Source organism: Anabas testudineus, chromosome 11 (assembly GCF_900324465.2).
Source record: "Anabas testudineus chromosome 11, fAnaTes1.2, whole genome shotgun sequence".
NCBI classification, from domain to species: domain Eukaryota; kingdom Metazoa; phylum Chordata; class Actinopteri; order Anabantiformes; family Anabantidae; genus Anabas; species Anabas testudineus.
Window position 1 is genome coordinate 3,388,653 of NC_046620.1, and position 22,358 is coordinate 3,411,010.

Genomic DNA, 22,358 nt, shown 5'->3' on the forward strand with positions numbered 1-22,358 from the left:
GGTTTTGTGGGCTTGATTTCAGAGGGACACATGTTGATAGAGGAGAGGAGTTGGATTCTCTGGACTTTACCTGTGAAGCAGCAGCAGAGGAGAGTCCAGATGAGGACGGAGATCAGAGTCATGTTTTGGTTGAGGAGGATTTCTGTGTCTTCTGTTGTCATGAAGGACAGCTGTCAGTCATCCAGGGTTTAACTGTCAGGACTATAAACTCTCCCAGAGCACTGGAGCATGGTGCTGCTGATGCAAAGTGGCTCTATGGAAATGTTCTGACCGACTCCAACAGGAAGTCATTTTGTGGAAGGAAGTTATATTTTCTGTTAAAATGTATATAAGTATACACTACCTAAATACTGTGCAGCACATAGTTTTCTCATTTGTCTTCATATTTCAGATAAAACAGTTGATTCTGTCTGTGTTGAATTGTTAGAGATGTTTCTTTAAAGACAAAATAAACCATGTGTGACTGTTGGAGCAGAGAAAACAGCAGCTACAGCTTCAGCACCCTGAAGTTTCCAAATTCTCTGAACCTTGAAGCCACCAGAGCAAACCAAACCAACAGATGAAAGAAAATGTAACAACACTAAAGTCAAGGAAGGATTCAGAGCAGCATTTAATAAATTCATCCACCACAGGACCATGAGACGGCTGATCATTGTTCAGCAAGCTGGCTGTCACTGTGTTTTCTGAACACTTCAAGATATAACGATTGTCAAAGCTTCTGATACAGTCGTTTACATTACATTTTAGTCATTTAGCAGACGCTTTTATCCAAAGCAACTTACAAGTCAGTACAAGTTACAATAGTAGGCAGGGCAGCGTGAGGAGGTCCTCACCTTCAGGTGGAGCTGGATGGTGTTAAATGCTGATGAGAAATGCAAAGTTACAGTCTAGCAGGATTTCCACTCCGCCCCAGGTGTTTGTGGATGTAGTTAAGCAGTGTTATTTGTCAAATGATTTCATAACCAGTGAGGTTAGTGCTACAGATCTATAATCAGTCAGTGACCTGTGGTGGGAGGGCTTAACAACAGGGACTACAGTCGATCACTTCCACAGAGTAGGCACCCTTTGCTGGCTGAGGGACAGATAAAAAATGTGTTTAATTTGTATTTAAACACCAAAACAGAACCACTGACAAGTTCTTTTTTAAGAGCTGTATTATTGTTGTTTTTAAGATTTAAAATCTTCTTCTTCTTCTTCTTTCGGCTTTTCCCATCAGGGGTCGCCACAGCGAATCATCCTTTTCCACCTAGTTCTTTGGTAGAATATTTTCTCAGCATATACCTGATAAGACTACAGATGTGTTGTTGTATTTAATTCTTCTTAACAGCTTCTTCAATGTTAATTATTTTAGATTTGTCTCATTTATTAGATATTCGTAATGTGTCATTTTGATATTAAATTATAAAATTAAATTATACATTAGAATTACTTTTTTGTTTGTTTTTTCTTCCATTAACCAGTGATGTTATAGTTTACAGACATGTTTGTCCAGACTCATATTCTTTATTTAGTTTATTCATGAGTCCAAGCAGCTGTTTGTTTCAGACATCATGAAATTTCTTTCAGGTGTTTGTGAGATACAACATTGATGAGAATTAAACATACACGAGGTCCTTTGACCTTTGGTCACCAAAATCTAATCAGTTCATCTTTGAATCCAAGTTGACAGTGCTCAACTCTCAGGACTATAAACTCTCCCAGAGCACTGGAGCATGGTGCTGCTGATGCAAAGTGGCTCTATGGAAATGCTCTGACCCACTCCAACAGGAACTTGGATCAATATGATCATGATGATCTTTATCAATGGAGGATTTAATGTTTTTGGAATATTAATCAGGGACTTTCCATCATGATTTATGCATTTCTAAAAATATTGTTATTGTCATAATGTCTTTTTTTTGTTTGTATTTTATACAGACAATATATATTTTCTTTAATTTTAAATTAAACAGTCTACATTCTGGATAATTAAAGTTAGTGTAAATATTTTCATGTGTATATGATGTTTCTCCTTTATTAAAAAATTAAATTGACAGTTTTAGTTGAGTTTGTTTGTTTCAGAGTCAGAGAGCCGTGTTTCTCTACAGTCAGAGGTTTTTGTACGACGACTCAACCAGTTTGTTTCACTGTGGTGGACTTTTGGTGGAGGAACCAGACTGGATGTTGGAAGTAAGTGAAAAGTTTTAAAAACCTTTTGAGAACTATGTTTTGTTTTAGTTTTTTTATGTTCAATGTCTCAGGTAAAGTACTTTTTCACCATTAATTTAGTTTCTCTTGAGATAGTTTGTGCTACAAATCTTATGTCTGCTTTAGCAACAGAATTTTTAAATGAAATTATGCATAAAAATTTAATTAAGTTGCAGCAATTACTAATTATTTGTAGCTTTTATAGTAAAATTGAATCTGGTCAGTTTGCTGGTTTAGTTCAGGCTGACAGAGTCAGAGAGCCGTGTCTCTCTGCAGTCAGAGGTTTTTGTACGACGACTCAGTGACTTTGTTTCACTGTGGAACACGTTCGGTGGAGGAACCAGACTGGATGTTGGAAGTAAGTTTCTACACAAACACTAAATTAAATATTGTAAAGTTATGTTTTAAATGTAGTTTTTAAAGTGTTCAGCAGATAAAGTGCTGTTGTTTTTATCTTACACTCATGTTAAAGTGTTCATGTTTATATTTGTCTGTTAAACTCTTTGCTACACGTTTCTTTACACAATCCTGACATGTTAAAACTTTTAATTTAATTTAATCAAAGTGTTAAAAAGGGTTTGTTTTTAGTTTTTAGGTTACTTTTTTATTTTCCTACCACACTGTTATTGTTGTTACGATGAATTCAAATTAAAGTCTGTAGTGAAAATGAGCAGAATGAGGATAAATAACAACATTTCTAAATAGAAACAAGTGCTGATTTATTTTTGTCATATTTTGTCTGAAATTTAGTTTGAAATTATTTGAACAATTTTTCAGATCAGGATTTAAATCAAAATGATAATTTGATGGTTGTCATTTTATTTTCTAGTTTCCTCTTTATATTTTAAACTTGTTTAAAGTTTAGAGTATTTCAGTTTAAAACCTTTATCTCCGGTGCAGTTTGATGTTTAACTGTGTGATGTTTGTCTCTGTGCTGATTTCCATGAGAGGTTTCTTACAGGAAGTGAAACAATGTGTGAGTCAGTGACTGGTGGAGCAGAAAAACCATCTGACAGAAACTCCTTAAAGGAGAAAATCAACTGTCACACAGTAAAGGTGTCCAAGTATCTGCTGTTTGATGGACAGCTGAGTGCTCTATGTCCTCTAAGCTGATTGGTGTCTCCTACTGTAGGTGATGCTCGTCCCACCCTGACGGTGCTGCCCCCCTCAAGTGAGGATCTGGTGAAGGGGAAGGCCACGCTCATGTGTCTGGCCAACAAGGGGCTCCCCTCAGACTGGACTCTGTCCTGGAAGGTGGACGGCAGCAGCGGCAGCAGCATCAGCGGCAGCAGCAGCTGGGAGGAGATCAGGAGTCTCGGGGTGCTGGAGAAGGACGGACGCTACAGCTGGAGCAGCACCCTGAGGATCCCTGCAGACCAGTGGTGGAAGGTGAAGTCTGTGACCTGTGAGGCCTCCCAGGGGTCTCACACTCCGGTCACAGAGACACTGAAGAGAGACCTGTGTCCCCAGTTCTGACCCGTCTCACTCGTATTCTGGTTCTGGTTTTCCTCTGCTCTGTCTCTCCATCTGTACTCTGCAACACACTCTGCATTTTCAGAATAAAACATTTCAAAACTGATCTTTTCCTGCTCAGAATAACTCTGTTATGATCTTCAGATAATAAAATAAATCCTTCAAATATTTATTTCAACTGGTTTTCGGTTCAAATTCTACAATTAGGTACATGATGCTGTAGTATAATCTAGACCAGGCTCCATTTGTTAGACATCAAATATTTTAAGACATCTGAAATTATTATTGCTCAGCGCTGAACTCCTATCAGACCTACTCACTGAAAAAGAAACAAGAAATAATAATAAAATATTATCTGCAGGTATTTTAATTTACACCCCAAAGAACCAATAAACTGACTATATATAACTGATTAATTCTTGTAGTAACAATTCTGAGTGGTAAAATGAGTTTTCAGAAGGTTTTCAAGCTAAAATTCAAGAACTTATTGTTTATGTTGAAACAAAAACTTTCTGCTTCAGTATCAAAACATTCTCAGGTGAATTGTTTTCTGCCGGTAATTAAATTTAATAATGATGTTTACTGTATGTCTCAATGTATTAGTTTCGATTTTTAAGTTGGAGGTCAGAGTTGTGTAATAGCAAATGTTTTGGTAGTTAAAACTACCTTTATAAAATTTTTTCACTTGTAGATAATACTGCCGCCTCACTCTGAACAATAGTCAATACTGTTGCCCCTCTAAAAACAAAGCAGTTGATCAGAGAAATCCATCTCTATGGTAAAATTCACAAATCCGTAGCTTAAAGCAGACATCACGTAAGATGGAAAGGAGGTGGCGTTGTAGTAATTTAGATGAATCTTGCCCAACCTGGAAAGACAGTTTAACAATTTATGAAAAACATCTCTTGGTAATGCTAGAACTACATATTATTAATTCAATAAGAACAACTCCAGGCTTCTTTTCAGCATTTAGCCACGCTAACAAAGAGACTTGGCTCTGCTGAGCCTAGTATTCCCTTATCTCTTAGTAATAATGACTTCATTTCTTTAGAAATAAAAACTTAACTAATAGAGAAAAAAATGATCAGATCTTCCCTGTAACTGGCATGTATGGATTTGCATGCACAACAGCTCCATATTCATCTGTCAGACCTCACTGGTACTTAGACTGCTTCTTCCCCATAGATCATGCTGAGTTAATTTCAACTAATTCATCTAAACCATCAACATGTCTCTCAGACCCCATACCGACTAGACTGCTCAAAGCTGTGTTACCATTGATCAGCATGTCCATTTGAGATCAGACCTATCTTTACTAACAGGCTACGTACTACAGGCTTTTAAGGTTGCTGTAGTCAAACCTCTACTCAAAAAGCCCACTCTGGACTCAGGTGTTTTAGAAAATTAGAAACTAATATCCAATCTGCCCTTTTTCAAAAAGTAGTTTTGAAGCAATTATGTGAGCACCTGTGCAAGAATAACCTGTATGAATATTTACAGTCAGGATTTAGAGTTCATCATAGTACAGAAACAGCACTGGCATAGGTCACTAAACATCTTCTCTCAGTGACAGCCAACGAATATCTCTATACTCATCAATTAACATATTAGTGCTGCATTCAACACTATAGATCACAACATTTTATTACATAGACTGGAACATGTCATTGAAAACCAGGTTGGTTTAAATTCTATTTATCAGATAGATTCCAGTTTGTGCACATTAATGATGAGTCTTCCATGCAATAACCAGCTATACTTATCTATGAAACCAGAAACCACATCAAGATGCATTTGTTGCTTCTAGACTGGACTATCAATTATTATTAAGCAGAACTCTCCATTCTCAGACTGCAGGTTTACTTGTGGTTTCTAGAGTTTCCAAATGTAAAATGGGAGGCAGAGCCTTGAATTATCAAGTTTCTCTCCTGTGGAACCAGCTCCCAGTTCAGGTTGTGGAGGCAGACACCCTCTCTACATTTAAGACTAGACTTAAAACTTTCCTTTTCTTATGAAGCTTATAGTTAAAGATGGATCTGAACCATTTTTTAGATTTGCTGCTGTATGTTAGTCTGCTGGAGGACCTCTACTGATACACTGAGCTCCTCTCCTTTCTCCTTTCCTCTATCTATTCAAATGCTACCATTGCATGTCATTAAGTGTGTGTTTTCTCTCTCTCGTAGATATGCTCCCTCCTCTCTATACCTTTCTGCAGGTAACCCCAGCCATAGAGGTGCATATCTCCAGAGTCCAGTTACTTGTCCTACCAGCGTGCCCAGTGTTTTTGCTGCTTCTTGTTGTTTTTTGTTGTCTGCTGTTTTTTTTCTCTCCTCTTTCCACTCATGACAACCAGTCGAGGCAGCTGGCCGCCCACCATGATCTTATGATCGTATACTTTATTGATTCCCTTGGGGAAATTGTGGTTGGACAGCTGCCAGGAAATGTTAGGTTTTCTATATAATTCTATATCCAGGTATGTTTTGTAAGGTCTTAAACTTCAAACACTGTTTGTGTGTGTGTGTGTGTGTGTGTGTGTGTGTGTGTGTGTGTGTGTGTGTGTGTGTGTGTGTGTGTGTGTGTGTGTTCAGTGAACTGTATCAGTAGCCTCCAGCTGCAGCAGTCAGTTCAGTTTCTGTTCAGTCTGACTGAGGGAGGTTTTTGTACGACGCTTTTTCACTGTGTGAACAACCACTGACTGTTGATATCATGAACACTCTGACAGTAATAAACTGCTGCATCTTCAGTCTGGACTCCACTGATGGTCAGAGTGAAGTCAGAGTTTGATCCACTGCCTGAAAAACGACCTGGAATCCCTGATGCTCGAGTGTTAGTTAAGTAAATGAGGCGTTTAGGAGTTTCCCCATTTTTCTGTTGGTACCAGGCTACCTCATGGTAGCTGCTATAATGAACATCCTGACTGGTTCTACATCTGATGTTGACGGTTCCTCCCAGATCAGTTCTCACTGCTCCAGGCTGAGTCACTGTGACCTGACCTCTGGACTCTGAGGATACAGAGACAACAACATAAAGCAGCAGCATCATGGTTTTGTGGGCTTCATTTCAGAGGGACACATGTTGATAGAGGAGAGGAGTTGGATTCTCTGGACTTTACCTGTGAAGCAGCAGCAGAGGAGAGTCCAGATGAGGACGGAGATCAGAGTCATGTTTTGGATGAGGAGGATTTCTGTGTCTTCTGTTGTCATGAAGGACAGCTGTCAGTCATCCAGGGTTCAACTGTCAGGACTATAAACTCTCCCAGAGCACTGGAGCATGGTGCTGCTGATGCAAAGTGGCTCTATGGAAATGCTCTGACCCACTCCAACAGGAAGTCGTTATGTGGAAGGAAGTTATATTTTCTGTTAAAATGTATATATGTATACACTACCTAAATACTGTGCAGCACATAGTTTTCTCATTTGTATTCATATTTCAGGTAAAACAGTTGATTCTGTCTGTGGTGAATTGTTAGAGATGTTTCTTTAAAGACAAAATAAACCATGTGTGACTGTTGGAGCAGAGAAAACAGCAGCTACAGCTTCAGCACCCTGAGGTTTCCAAATTCTCTGAACTGTGAAGCTATGAGAGCAAACCAAACAAACAGATGAAAGAAAATGTAAGAACACTTAATAACACTTAATAAAAGCTCTGTAAAACTTTATCATCAGAGTTCTGTCAACATGAAACTTGTTCAGCCTTCGTAGACCAAAACGATTTTGTTGACTTTTCTTTTGCAGCATCTTTGTTTTTTGGTCAATTGAGTTTATTGTCAATTGTGGTGCCAGTTAATTAAAGGACTCGACTGCTCTGGCCATTAATTGAAGTGCTGAAAAACCTGGTGCATTACATCTATATTCAATACACATGTCTCTAGTTATAGTTACAATAAACTCAAGGAAGGATTCAGAGCAGCATTTAATAAATTCATCCACCACAGGACCATGAGACAACTGGTCATTGTTCAGCAGGCTGGCTATCACTGTGTTTTTTGAAAGCTTTAATATACAACGCTTGTCAAAGCTTCTGATACAGTCGTTTGTGTATAAGATGTATAAGAGAGGAGAGAAAACACAGCCCTGTGGTGAACCAGCTGTTCCTGTGATCTGGTCTGAGAAGTGTCTATTTACTCTTACTCTCTGAGTCCTGCAGGTTAAAAAGACTAAAACCCAGCCAACAACATTTTCCTCCAAACCAAACTGTTCACTAAGTTTCTTCACCATCAGGTGGAGCTGGATGGTGTTAAATGCTGATGAGAAATCCAAAGTTACAGTCTAGCAGGATTTCCACTGCCCTCCAGGTGTTTATAGATGTAGTTAAGCAGTGTTATGATGGCATCTTGCACCCACCTATTGTTCTATAGGCAAACTGCAAAGGGTTCCAAAAAGAGACCTGTGCGGCTCAATATGACCTTTCTAATTAATTTGTCAAATCATTTAATAATCAGTGAGGTTAGTGCTACAGATCTATAATCAGTCAGTGACCTGTGGTGGGAGGGCTTAACAATAGGGACTACGGTCGATCACTTCCACAGAGTAGGCACCCTTTGCTGGCTGAGGGACAGATAAAAAATGTGTTCCATTTGTATTTAAACACCAAAACAGAACCACTGACAAGTTCTTATTTAATTGTTGTTGTTTTTAAGATTTATAATGTTTGTCAAAAATAAAGTATTTACTTAAAAAATACATAATCTATATCCCTAACCCTCATAAAAATGTTCAACACGTACTGTTTTATAGAATATTTTCTCACCATATACCTGATAAGACTACAGATGTGTTACTGCATTTCATTCTGTTTAACAGCTTCTTTAATGTTAATGAGTTTAGATTAGTTTGATTTATTAGATATTCGTACTGGATCATTTTGATATAAAATTATAAGATTGAATTATACATTAGAATTACTTCTTTGTTTGTTTTTTCCTCCATTAACCAGTGATGTTATAGTTTACAGACATGTTTGTCCAGACTCATATTCTTTATTTAGTTTATTCATGAGTCCAAGCAGCTGTTTGTTTCAGACTTCATGAAATTCCTTTCAGGTCTTTGTGAGATACAGTATGGATGAAAAGTGAACATACATGAGGTCTTAGTGACCTTTGACCTTTGGCCACCAAAATCTAATCAGTTCATCTTTGAATCCAAGTTGACAGTGTTTTATAAATGTTGAGTTCACAGGTACTGTGCAGACACATGGACAGACTGACAACTCAAGGACTCATTGTCTCCGGCCCTCACTGTTCTTGAAAAGGAGACATAAAATCTTTCATGATCTTGAAAAATATGGAAATTGTTGAACAAATCAGTTTTTTATTTTGTGTCACTGTTTCCTGTTGAGTCATAAATATTTCAGGTTAAAGTAATGATGTTGTCTGAAGGACATATTACATTTAAATGGGACCATATCTACTGAAGTTGTTTGTTTTTTAATCCTGGTAAAAAATACCCGTGACGGATTAAGATGGCAGATAAGATTAAGAGGCAGAGGTCAAAAGTAATGACCTTTATAAAGTCAAATCTAGTTGATTCTTATTTATGGACTGTTAAAACAGCAACAGTGAAATGTTAAATGCATTTAATGAAGTTGTCTGTGTACAGTACTCTGTGTGTGTGTGTGTGTGTGTGTGTGTGTGTGTGTGTGTGTGTGTGTGTGTGTGTGTCCTCAGTGAACTGTATCAGTAGCTTCCAGCTGCAGCAGTCAGTTCAGTTTCTGTTCAGTCTGACTGAGGGAGGTTTTTGTACGACCACTTTTCACTGTGTGAACAACCACTGACTGTTGATAACATGAAAACTCTGACAGTAATAAACTGCTGCATCTTCAGTCTGGACTCCACTGATGGTCAGAGTGAAGTCAGAGTTTGATCCACTGCCTGAAAAATGACCTGGTATCCCTGATTGTCGAGTGGCAGCATAGTAAATGAGGAGTTTAGGAGTTTCTCCATCTTTCTGTTGGAACCAGGATAAAATATGATTGTTGCTCCAAACATGAACATTCTGACTGGTTCTACATCTGATGTTGACGGTTCCTCCCAGATCAGTTCTCACTGCTCCAGGCTGAGTCACTGTGACCTGACCTCTGGACTCTGAGGATACAGAGACAACAACATAAAGCAGCAGCATCATGGTTTTGTGGGCTTGATTTCAGAGGGACACATGTTGATAGAGGAGAGGAGTTGGATTCTCTGGACTTTACCTGTGAAGCAGCAGCAGAGGAGAGTCCAGATGAGGACGGAGATCAGAGTCATGTTTTGGATGAGGAGGATTTCTGTGTCTTCTGTTGTCATGAAGGACAGCTGTCAGTCATCCAGGGTTCAAGTCTCAGGACTATAAACTCTCCCAGAGCACTGGAGCATGGTGCTGCTGATGCAAAGTGGCTCTATGGAAATGTTCTGACCCACTCCAACAGGGACTTGGTTCAATATCTTGATGATGATGTTTTTTAATGAAGGATTCAGTTTTTGAAGATTATTGAATAGGAATTTTTAGAAACATATTTTACAGGATTTTTGTTTAAATATTAGATCAATAAATAAAAGCACACACTAATAAAGTAAAATGAAATAGTGAATTCTGAATATTTTAAGCTCTTGTTACTTATTTTACTTTTCATATGAGCTGAAACTAAATCACAAAGACACGTTTACTTGTTTCAGAGTCACAGAGCAGCTAAACTGATGATTGACGTTGTTCTGATTTGCATGAAAAGGGAAGTTAAACAATATGTGAGTGACTGGAGCAGCACCCTGAGGCTCCCTGCAGGCCGGTGGAGGAAGCTGGACTCTGTGAGGCCACCCAGGACCAGTGTTTCCATTCAGCACCTGTTACACTGTGACTCTGCGCACGTTAATGATGAGTTTTCCATGCACACAAAAGTTAGTTCCGGATTACCACAGGGTTATATGCTTGAACTGATTCTTTTTACCCTATATGTGCCTTTTACTTTATGCCCCCCTTAGCCAACATTACTAGGAAACTCTCTATAAATTTCCATTGTTATGCAGATGATATCCAGCTATATTTATCTATGAAACCAGATAAACATATTAATTAGTCAAACCTAAAGCATGCTTAAAAGCTGGAGGTCCTCTAAATTTCTACTCCTCAATGCAGACAAGATAGAGGTTATTATTGTTACCTTAGATGACATAGCACTGGCCTCAAGTAACACTGTGAGGAATCTCTGAGATATCTTTGAGCAGGATAACTCCTTTACTTCATATAAATAAGAACAATCTCTAGACTGTCTTTTTGCACCTGAGGAACATTGCTAAAATTAGGAGCATCCGGTCCCAAAGTGATGCTGAAAATCTAGTCCATGCATTTGTTACTTCCAGACTGGACTATTGTAATTCACTACCTATATGTAGTTTGTCCCAATAACTCCCTGAAAAGCCTCCAGTTAATCCAAAATGCTGCAGCCAGAGTTCTGATTGAAATTAGCAAGAGAGATTATACATCTCCTACATTAGCTTTTCTCCATTGGCTCCTTGTAAAATCCAGAATAGAGTTCAAAACATTTCTCCTCATATATAAAGCACTTCATAATCAGGCTCCATCTTTTCTTAAAGACCTCATAGTTCCATATTTTCCCAGCAGAACTCTCCGTTCTCAGACTGCAGGTTTACTTGTGGTTCCTGAGTTTCCAGAAGTAGAATAGGAGGCAGAGCCTTTAGCTACCAAGCCCCTCTCCTGTGGAACCAGCTCCCAGTTCAGGTTTGGGAGGCAGACACCGTCTCTACATTCAAGACTAGACTTAAAACTTTCCTTTTTATAAAGCTTATAGTTAGAGATGGATCAGGTGACTCTGAACCATCTCTTAGTTATGCTGCTAGTGATACACTGAACTCTTCTCTCTCCATTGAATTGCCACCACTGCATGTGATTAGGTTTCTGTCCTCTCTTGCTCGTAGTTGTGCTTCATCCTCTCTATCTCCCTCAATTTTTACTTTTCTGCAGGTTTCCTCAGCCTTCGAGCTGTATATATCTCCAGAGACCAGTGACTGGTCGTACCAGCGTGCCCAGTGTTTTTGCTGCTTCATCTTTTTTTTTTGCCTGCTGTTTTTTCTCTCTCCTCTCTCCACTCAGATGGGCTCCCAGCCTGATATTTTGTAATGTCTAAATCTTAAACACTGTAAACTGCCTTCAGATGACTTCTGTTGTGATTTGGTCCTTTAGAAATAAAACTGAACTGAATTGAATTAAAACACCTTTATATATATTTGAGACACATAATTTTTAAGTGATAGTTTATGAATCAACAATAATGTGATCTTCAGTGCTCTAGATGAAATTGTCTTTGTACAGTACTGTGTGTGTGTGTGTGTCCTCAGTGAACTGTATCAGTAGCTTCCAGCTGCAGCAGTCAGTTCAGTTTCTGTTCAGTCTGACTGAGGGAGGTTTTTGTACGACCACTTTTCACTGTGTGAACACATGCTGACTGTTGATATAATGTTGACTCTGACAGTAATAAACTGCTGCATCTTCAGTCTGGACTCCACTGATGGTCAGAGTGAAGTCAGAGTTTGATCCTCTGCCTGAAAAACGACCTGGAATCCCTGATTGCCGAGTGGCAGCATAGTAAATGAGGAGTTTAGGAGTTTCTCCATCTTTCTGTTGGTACCAGGCTAAAAGATGATAGTTGCTCCAAACATGAACATTCTGACTGATTCTACATCTGATGTTGACGGTTCCTCCCAGATCAGTTCTCACTGCTTCAGACTGAGTCACTGTGACCTGACCTCTGGACTCTGAGGATACAGAGACAACAACATAAAGCAGCAGCATCATGGTTTTGTGGGCTTGATTTCAGAGGGACACATGTTGATAGAGGAGAGGAGTTGGATTCTCTGGACTTTACCTGTGAAGCAGCAGCAGAGGAGAGTCCAGATGAGGACGGAGATCAGAGTCATGTTTTGGATGAGGAGGATTTCTGTGTCTTCTGTTGTCATGAAGGACAGCTGTCAGTCATCCAGGGTTCAAGTCTCAGGACTATAAACTCTCCCAGAGCACTGGAGCATGGTGCTGCTGATGCAAAGTGGCTCTATGGAAATGCTCTGACCCACTCCAACAGGGACTTGGATCAATACCATGATGATGATTTTTATCAATGGAGGATTTAATGTTTTTGGAATATTAATCAGGGACTTTCCATCATGATTTATTTATATTATTTATATTTTATTTCTAGAAATATTGTCTTTGTCATTATGTTTTTTTTTTTTTATTGTTGTATTTTATACAGACAATATATATTTTCTTTAATTTTAAATTAAACAGTCTACATTCTGGATAATTAAAGTTAGTGTAAATATTGTCATGTGTATATGATGTTTCTCCTTTACTGAAAAATTAAATGGACAGTTTTAGTTGAGTTTGTTTGTTTCAGAGTCAGAGAGCCGTGTCTCTCTACAGTCAGAGGTTTTTGTACGACGACTCAACCAGTTTGTTTCACTGTGGTGGACTTTTGGTGGAGGAACCAGACTGGATGTTGGAAGTAAGTGAAAAGTTTTAAAAACCTTTTGAGAACTATGATTTCTTTTTAGTTCTTTTATGTTCAATGTCTCAGAAAAAGTACTTTTTCACCATTAATTTAGTTTCTCTTGAGATAGTTTGTGCTACAAATCTTATGTCTGCTTTAGCAACAGAATTTTAAAATGTTATTATGATTAAAAATTTAATTAAGTTGCAGCAATTACTAATTATTTGTAGCTTTTATAGTAAAATTGAATCTGGTCAGTTTGCTGGTTTAGTTCAGTCTGACAGAGTCAGAGAGCCGTGTCTCTCTGCAGTCAGAGGTGTTTGTACGACGACTCAGTGACTTTGTTTCACTGTGGTACACGTTCGGTGGAGGAACCAGACTGGATGTTGGAAGTAAGTTTCTGCACAAATACTAAATTAAATATTGTAAAGTTATGTTTTAAATTCATAGTTTTTAAAGTGTTCAGCAGATAAAGTGCTGTTGTTTTTATCTTACACTCATGTTAAAGTGTTCATGTTTATGTTTGTCTGTTAAACTCTTTGCTACACGTTTCTTTACACAATCCTGACATGTTAAAACTTTTAATTTTTAATTTAATTTTAAGTTTTAAAAAGAGTTAGTTTTTAGTTTTTAGGTTACTTTTTTATTTTCCTACCTCACTGTAATTGTTGTTACGATGAATTCAAATTAAAGTCTGTAGTGAAAATGAGAAGAATGAGGATAAATAAGAACATTTTTAAATAGAAACAAGTGCTGATTTATTTTTGTCATATTTTGTCTGAAATTTAGTTTGAAATTATTTGAACAATTTGTCAGATCAGGATTTAAATCAAAATGATGATTTGATGGTTGTCAGTTCATTTTCTAGTTTCCTCTTTATATTTTAAACTTGTTTAAAGTTTAGAGTATTTCAGTTTAAAAGCTTTATCTCAGGTGCAGTTTGATGTTAAACTGTGTGATGTTTGTCTCTGTGCTGATTTCCATGAGAGGTTTCTTACAGGAAGTGAAACAATGTGTGAGTCAGTGACTGGTGGAGCAGAAAAACCATCTGACAGAAACTCCTTAAAGGAGAAAATCAACTGTCACACATTAAAGGTGTCCAAGTATCTGCTGTTTGATGGACAGCTGAGTGCTCTGTGTCCTCTAAGCTGATTGGTGTCTCCTACTGTAGGTGATGCTCGTCCCACCCTGACGGTGCTGCCCCCCTCCAGTGAGGATCTGGTGAAGGGGAAGGCCACGCTCATGTGTCTGGCCAACAAGGGGCTCCCCTCAGACTGGACTCTGTCCTGGAAGGTGGACGGCAGCAGCGGCAGCAGCATCAGCGGCAGCAGCAGCTGGGAGGAGATCAGGAGTCTCGGGGTGCTGGAGAAGGACGGACGCTACAGCTGGAGCAGCACCCTGAGGATCCCTGCAGACCAGTGGTGGAAGGTGAAGTCTGTGACCTGTGAGGCCTCCCAGGGGTCTCACACTCCGGTCACAGAGACACTGAAGAGAGACCTGTGTCCCCAGTTCTGACCTGTCTCACTCGTATTCTGGTTCTGGTTTTCCTCTGCTATGTCTCTCCATCTGTACTCTGCAACACACTCTGCATTTTCAGAATAAAACATTTCAAAAGTGATCTTTTCCTGCTCAGAATAACTCAGTTATGATCTTCAGATAATAAAATAAATCCTTCGAATATTTATTTCAACTGTTTTTTCTGTTCAAATTCTACAATTAAGTACATGATGCTGTAGTATAATCTAGACCAGGCTCCATTTGTTAGACATCAAATATTAACTTAACCTTCCTCTCGTGTTAGGGTCGGTACCGACCCATTTTCAGTTTTAAAAGCATAAAAGTACCAAAAAAAATTTGTTTATTGCTTCAAGGCTTTTTGACTTTGTCAGTAACCTTTAACTCAACAAAATAAAAAAATAAAATAAAATCTAACCAAATTATAAAATCTTCCTATTGAAATTATAGCGTTTGTGTTGTTAGGGTCGGTTTTGACCCGCTACTAAAGTGTAAGATTTTAAATGAATAAAAAAGTCAAAACTAATAACTTATAAGTTCAATTTCAGCCCAAACACTAACAGCCAGCTCTTCTTCCAATCATGTGCTGTGTTTACCTGCACAAAAACAAACAAACAAATCTGAAGGTTTTTTTTTGTTGGCTAACAATGTCACTTCAGATGTTCCAAATGATATCAAGAGTCATCAGATTTGAAAACAGAGATACTACAGCAAGATGTGATCTTGCAGGTGAAGAATAGGGCTTCACTTTGCCTGTACAGACACTACCACTGTTGAAGTATGATACTTATGTCTACTCTTCGCAAAGATGTAGCTGTATCAGCAAGAAGTGACAAAAAAACGGCAATTATTCTTGACTATAACAAAAAAAAAAAGGAGGAGTGGATAACCTGGACAAGCTGACTGCCACCTATACTTGCCAGTGCAGGATTAGGAGATGGCCAACGGTTGTGTTTTACAACCTCCTTGACGTGTCTGCATATAATGCATTTGTATTGTGGACCCACATCCACCAAAGGTGGAATGCAACAAAAAAACAAAACAAGGGGAGAATGTTTCTTGAGGAGCTGGGAATCTCCCTTGTCAAGTCGCACACTGCGCGAAGGGAAAGGGTCCCCCATGATAGATGCTGCAGCCTAGGTCAGATAGCACTATGTCCACCACATCAGTACCACAAAAAGCACCTTCATCGTCATCCTCAGCTAGCCATGCATCAACACCAACCAGACCAGCCAGAGATACAATTCCACTCAGGCCACCTGATTCTAAAAGAAAAAGGTGTCAGATCTGCCCAAATAGTAAGGACAAAAAGACAAATGTGCTGTATATCAACTGCAAGAAATATCTTTGCAAAGAACACACTAAGAGTGACACTTTTTGCCACACATGCATCTAAACACAGAGACTAGATTTGTCTGTTTGCTTGCAAATCTATATTTGTTGTTCTGACTTGTTCTGCTTTTCATTTGTATTTATATTTAAGTTTTGTAACTGATAGAAAAAATTCATTTTTTCTCCTTTTCTTGAAGCTAATGTCTACGGGTCGAAACTGACCCCAACACCATAAGTGCTACGATTGGTAATAATATTAATAAATAAATTAATTAAACAAAATTAAATTTAAAAATAATTAAAGAGGTGTGTTGTAATGTCCCCCAATGATAGTAAAGTAACAAAACAACCTTTTATTTATTAATGTGATTTTTTTGAGGTACATTTTACCATTTTTCAAAAATCGAAATTGAGGAGTATACTGAAAAAAAAGGTAAAAAAGCCCAGACCAAAAACATTGAAACTAATAATTTCATGGATGAGGAAGCCTAACAATATAACCAAGAGATCCAAAAATGTTTGAATGATAAATAATGTTTTTTGTGTATTTTATAGCTGATTTAAGATGCGGGTCAAAACCGACCCGTTAGCATAAGGCATGGTAACAGAAAGCTAACATAAGAGGAAGGTTAAGTACAGTGATGCAGTATAATTAGACTGAAATCTTTGTTCTTGTTCGGGCTTTGTCATGATTCATGCTCATGCTTTGAAGAGAACCAAAGTGTAATTGGAGCAGAACATAGTGTGACGTTCCCTCATGGAGCTCCATCAACTGGAGTCAACTGGAGCTGTCATCATTACCACATATGTTCTGATAATAGTGATTAGTGAAGTAAAGAGAAGCAATGATCGAACATGAGTAAATGCTGAGTAGAGGAATCTCAAATATCTACATAAAATCTCCAACCAGATGATTTGAACAAGAATAAAAAACCATAAAAGTCTTCATCAGCTACAGTTGGATGTTTCCTGTATGTCTCAATGTATTAGTTTCATTTTTTCAGTTTTAGCTTAGAAATGTGTTACTGCAAATTATTTAGTAGTTAAATGTTACTTTTATAACTTTTTTCACTTAGGGATTTCTAAATAATGAACGTTTAGGAAGTAACAACAGTAAAATGTCCAGAGCACTTGATGCAGTTTTGTGTGTACAGTACTGAGTGTGTGTTTTGTGATTTGGAGGGTTTTCAGGGTTAATACTGAATTTAAGATGGATTGTGGTTAGGGTTAGGATTACAGTGTAGTTAGATATGAAGATGTAATGGTTAGGAGAAAGATAATTATGTCAATAACTAATATGATCCTCATATAAGTGAGGGAAGACAAATGTGTGTCCTCAGTGAACTGTATCAGTGGCTTCCAGCTGCAGCAGTCAGTTCAGTTTCTGTTCAGTCTGACTGAGGGAGGTTTTTGTACGACCACTTTTCACTGTGTGAACAAACTCTGACTGTTGATATCATGACGACTCTGACAGTAATAAACTGCTGCATCTTCAGTCTGGACTCCACTGATGGTCAGAGTGAAGTCAGAGTTTGATCCACTGCCTGAAAAACGACCTGGAATCCCTGATTGTCGAGTGGCAGCAAAGTAAATGAGGAGTTTAGGAGTTTCTCCATCTTTCTGTTGGTACCAGGATAAAAGATGATAGTTGCTTGCAAAAAGAACATTCTGACTGGTTCTACATCTGATGTTGACGGTTCCTCCCAGATCAGTTCTCACTGCTCCAGGCTGAGTCACTGTGACCTGACCTCTGGACTCTGAGGATACAGAGACAACAACATAGAGCAGCAGCATCATGGTTTTGTGGGCTTCATTTCAGAGGGACACATGTTGATAGAGGAGAGGAGTTGGATTCTCTGGACTTTACCTGTGAAGCAGCAGCAGAGGAGAGTCCAGATGAGGACGGAGATCAGAGTCATGTTTTGGATGAGGAGGATTTCTGTGTCTTCTGTTGTCATGAAGGACAGCTGTCAGTCATCCAGGGTTCAAGTCTCAGGACTATAAACTCTCCCAGAGCACTGGAGCATGGCGCTGTTGATGCAAAGTGGCTCTATGGAAATGCTCTGACCCACTCCAACAGGGACCTGGATCAATACCATGATGATGATGATGTTTATCAATGGACATTTCATGTTTTTGGAATATTAATCAGGGACTTTCCATCATGATTCATGCATTTTATTTCTAGAAATATTGTCTTTGTCATAATGTCTTTTTTTATTGTTGTATTTTATACAGACAATATATATTTTCTTTAATTTCAAATTAAACAGTCTACAATCTGAATAATTAAAGTTAGTGTAAATAATTTCACGTTTATATGATGTTTCTCCTTTACTGAAAAAATAAATTAACAGTTTTAGTTGAGTTTGTTTGTTTCAGAGTCAGAGAGCCGTGTCTCTCTACAGTCTTTTTTACAGGTTTTTGTACAACGACTCAACTAGTTTGTTTCACTGTGGTACACGTTCGGTGGAGGAACCAGACTGGATGTTAGAAGTAAGTTTCTGCACAAATACTAAATTAAATATTGTAAAGTTATGTTTTAAATGTAGTTTTTAAAGTTTTCAGCAGATAAAGTGCTGTTGTTTTTATCTTACACTCATGTTAAAGTGTTCATGTTTATATTTGTCTGTTGAACTCTTTGCTACACGTTTCTTTACAAAATCCTGACATGTTAAAACTTCTAATTTTTAATTTAATTTAATCAAAGTGTAGAAAAGAGTTAGTTTTTAGTTTTTAATGCTCAGTTTTCCAGATATGTATTGAGGTTACTTTCTTATTTTCATACCACATTAACTGTTGTTACCATGAATTTAAATTAAAGTCAGTAGTGAAAATGAGCAGAATGAGGATAAATAAGAACATTTCTGAATGGAAACAAGTGCTGATTTGTTTTTGTCATATTTTGTCTGAAATTTAGTTTGAACTAGTTTAAAATATAAAGAGGAAACTAGAAAAGTAACGGACAAGCATCAAATCATCATTTAGATTTAAATCCTGATCTGAAATATTGTTGAAATGATTTCAAAGTTTAGAGTATTTCAGTTCAAAAGTTTTATCTCAGGTGCAGTTTGATGTTAAACTGTGTGATGTTTGTCTCTGTGCTGATTTCCATGAGAGGTTTCTTACAGGAAGTGAAACAATGTGTGAGTCAGTGACTGGTGGAGCAGAAAAACCATCTGACAGAAACTCCTTAAAGGAGAAAATCAACTGTCACACAGTAAAGGTGTCCAAGTATCTGCTGTTTGATGGACAGCTGAGTGCTCTGTGTCCTCTAAGCTGATTGGTGTCTCCTACTGTAGGTGATGCTCGTCCCACCCTGACGGTGCTGCCCTCCTCCAGTGAGGATCTGGTGAAGGGGAAGGCCACGCTCATGTGTCTGGCCAACAAGGGGCTCCCCTCAGACTGGACTCTGTCCTGGAAGGTGGACGGCAGCAGCGGCAGCAGCATCAGCGGCAGCAGCAGCTGGGAGGAGATCAGGAGTCTCGGGGTGCTGGAGAAGGACGGACGCTACAGCTGGAGCAGCACCCTGAGGATCCCTGCAGACCAGTGGTGGAAGGTGAAGTCTGTGACCTGTGAGGCCTCCCAGGGGTCTCACACTCCGGTCACAGAGACACTGAAGAGAGACCTGTGTCCCCAGTTCTGACCTGTCTCACTCGTATTCTGGTTCTGGTTTTCCTCTGCTCTGTCTCTCCATCTGTACTCTGCAACACACTCTGCATTTTCAGAATAAAACATTTTAAAAACTGATCTTTTCCCGCTCAGAATAACTCTGTTATGATCTTCAGATAATAAAATAAATCCTTCGAATATTTATTTCAACTGTTTTTTCGGTTCAAATTCTACAATTAGGTACATGATGCTGTAGTATAATCTAGACCAGGCTCCATTTGTTAGACATCAAATATTAACTTAAGTACAGTGATGCAGTATAATTAGACTGAAATCTTTGTTCTTGGTCGGGCTTTGTCATGATTCATGCTCATGCTTTGAAGAGAACCAAAGTGTAATTGGAGCAGAACATATTGTGACGTTCCCTCATGGAGCTTCATCAACTGGAGTCAACTGGAGCTGTCATCATTACCACATATGTTCTGATAATAGTGATTAATGAAATGAAGAAAAACAGTGATAGAACATGAGTAAATGCTGAGTAGAGGAATCTCAAATATCTACATAAAATCTCCAACCAGATGATTTGAACAAGAATAAAAAACCATAAAAGTCTTGATCAGCTACAGTTGGATGTTTCCTGTATGTCTCAATGTATTATTTTCATTTTTTCAGTTTTAGCTTAGAAATGTGTTACTGCAAATTATTTAGTAGTTAAATGTTACTTTTATAACTTTTTTCACTTAGGGATTTCTAAATAATGAACGTTTAGGAAGTAACAACAGTAAAATGTCCAGAGCACTTGATGCAGTTTTGTGTGTACAGTACTGAGTGTGTGTTTTGTGATTTGGAGGGTTTTCAGGGTTAATACTGAATTTAGGATGGATTGTGGTTAGGGTTAGGATTACAGTGTAGTTAGATATGAAGATGTAATGGTTAGGAGAAAGATAATTATGTCAATAACTAATATGATCCTCATATAAGTGAGGGAAGACTGTGTCCTCAGTGAACTGTATCAGTAGCTTCCAGCTGCAGCAGTCAGTTCAGTTTCTGTTCAGTCTGACTGAGGGAGGTTTTTGTACAACGCTTTTTCACTGTGTGAACACAGCTTGACTGTTGATAACATGTTCACTCTGACAGTAATAAACTGCTGCATCTTCAGTCTGGACTCCACTGATGGTCAGAGTGAAGTCAGAGTTTGATCCTCTGCCTGATAAATGACCTGGAATCCCTGATTGTCGAGTGGCAGCATTATAAATTAGCAGCTTAGGAGTATCTCCGTGTCTTAGTTGGTACCAGGCTAAACGGTGATCATTGCCTGCAACATAAACATCCTGACTGGTTCTACAGTTGATCTTGACGGTTCTTCCCAGATCAGTTCTCACTGCTCCAGACTGAGTCACTGTGACCTGACCTCTGGACTCTGAGGATACAGAGACAACAACATAAAGCAGCAGCATCATGGTTTTGTGGGCTTGATTTCAGAGGGACACATGTTGATAGAGGAGAGGAGTTGGATTCTCTGGACTTTACCTGTGAAGCAGCAGCAGAGGAGAGTCCAGATGAGGACGGAGATCAGAGTCATGTTTTGGATGAGGAGGATTTCTGTGTCTTCTGTTGTCATGAAGGACAGCTGTCAGTCATCCAGGGTTCAAGTCTCAGGACTATAAACTCTCCCAGAGCACTGGAGCATGGTGCTGCTGATGCAAAGTGGCTCTATGGAAATGCTCTGACCCACTCCAACAGGAAGTCATTATGTGGAAGGAAGTTATATTTTTTGTTAAAATGTATATATGTATACACTACCTAAATACTGTACAGCACATAGTTTTCTCATTTGTATTCATATTTCAGATAAAACAGTTGATTCTGTCTGTGTTGAATTGTTAGAGATGTTTCTTTAAAGACAAAATAAACCATGTGTGACTGTTGGAGCAGAGAAAACAGCAGCTACAGCTTCAGCACCCTGAGGTTTCCAAATTCTCTGAACTGTGAAGCTATGAGAGCAAACCAAACCAACAGATAAAAGAAAATGTAAGGACACTTTGAATAAAAGCTCTGTAAAACTTTGTCATCAGAGTTTTGTTAACATAAAACATGTTCAACCTTCATAGACCGAAACTATTATGTTAACTTTTCTTGCACAGCATCTTTGTTTTTTGGTTAAATGAGTTTATTGTCAATTATGGTGCCAGTTAATTAAAGGACTCGACTGCTCTGGCCATTAATTGAAGTGCTGACAAAACCTGGTGCATTACATCTATATTCAATACACATTTCTTTAGTTATAGTTACAATAAAGTCAAGGAAGGATTCAGAGCAGCATTTAATAAATTCATTCACCACAGGACCATGAGACGACTGATCATTGTTCAGTAGGCTGTCACTGTGTTTTCTGAAAACTTCAAGATACAACAATTGTCAAAGCTTCTGATACAGTCGTTTGTGTATAAGAAAGGAGAGAGGACACAGCCCTGTGGTGAACCAGCTGATCCTGTGATCTGGTCTGAGAAGTATCTATTCACTCTTACTCTCTGAGTCCTGCAGGTTAAAAAGTCTAAAACCCAGCCAACAACATTTTCCTCCAAACCAAACTGTTCACTGAGTTTCTTCATCATCAGGTGGAGCTGGATGGTGTTAAATGCTGATGAGAAATCTAAAGTTACAGTCTAGCAGGATTTCCACTCTGCTCCAGCTGTTTATAGATGTAGTTAAGCAGTGTTATTTGTCAAATGATTTCATAACCAGTGAGGTTAGTGCTA

General features: G+C 38.4%; 5 gene segments (V, D, J or C); 3 read left to right on the top strand and 2 right to left on the bottom strand.

The window, feature by feature from the left end:
* Nucleotides 1–2,050: 2,050 nt before the first annotated feature.
* LOC113154057 lies at nucleotides 2,051–3,828 on the top strand. The segment is given in 2 exon segments: nucleotides 2,051–2,169; nucleotides 3,320–3,828. A coding segment is annotated over 1 exon segment (273 nt).
* Nucleotides 3,829–12,074: 8,246 nt separating this feature from the next.
* Nucleotides 12,075–12,568, bottom strand: LOC113153613. The segment is given in 2 exon segments: nucleotides 12,075–12,406; nucleotides 12,517–12,568. Coding segments are annotated over 2 exon segments (384 nt in total).
* An 868-nt stretch (nucleotides 12,569–13,436) lies between these two features.
* LOC113154056 lies at nucleotides 13,437–14,815 on the top strand. The segment is given in 2 exon segments: nucleotides 13,437–13,529; nucleotides 14,309–14,815. A coding segment is annotated over 1 exon segment (273 nt).
* Nucleotides 14,816–17,394: 2,579 nt separating this feature from the next.
* On the bottom strand, nucleotides 17,395–17,903 carry LOC113154048. The segment is given in 2 exon segments: nucleotides 17,395–17,741; nucleotides 17,852–17,903. Coding segments are annotated over 2 exon segments (384 nt in total).
* A 288-nt stretch (nucleotides 17,904–18,191) lies between these two features.
* LOC113153614 lies at nucleotides 18,192–19,786 on the top strand. The segment is given in 3 exon segments: nucleotides 18,192–18,209; nucleotides 18,429–18,480; nucleotides 19,287–19,786. Coding segments are annotated over 3 exon segments (414 nt in total).
* Nucleotides 19,787–22,358: the final 2,572 nt, after the last annotated feature.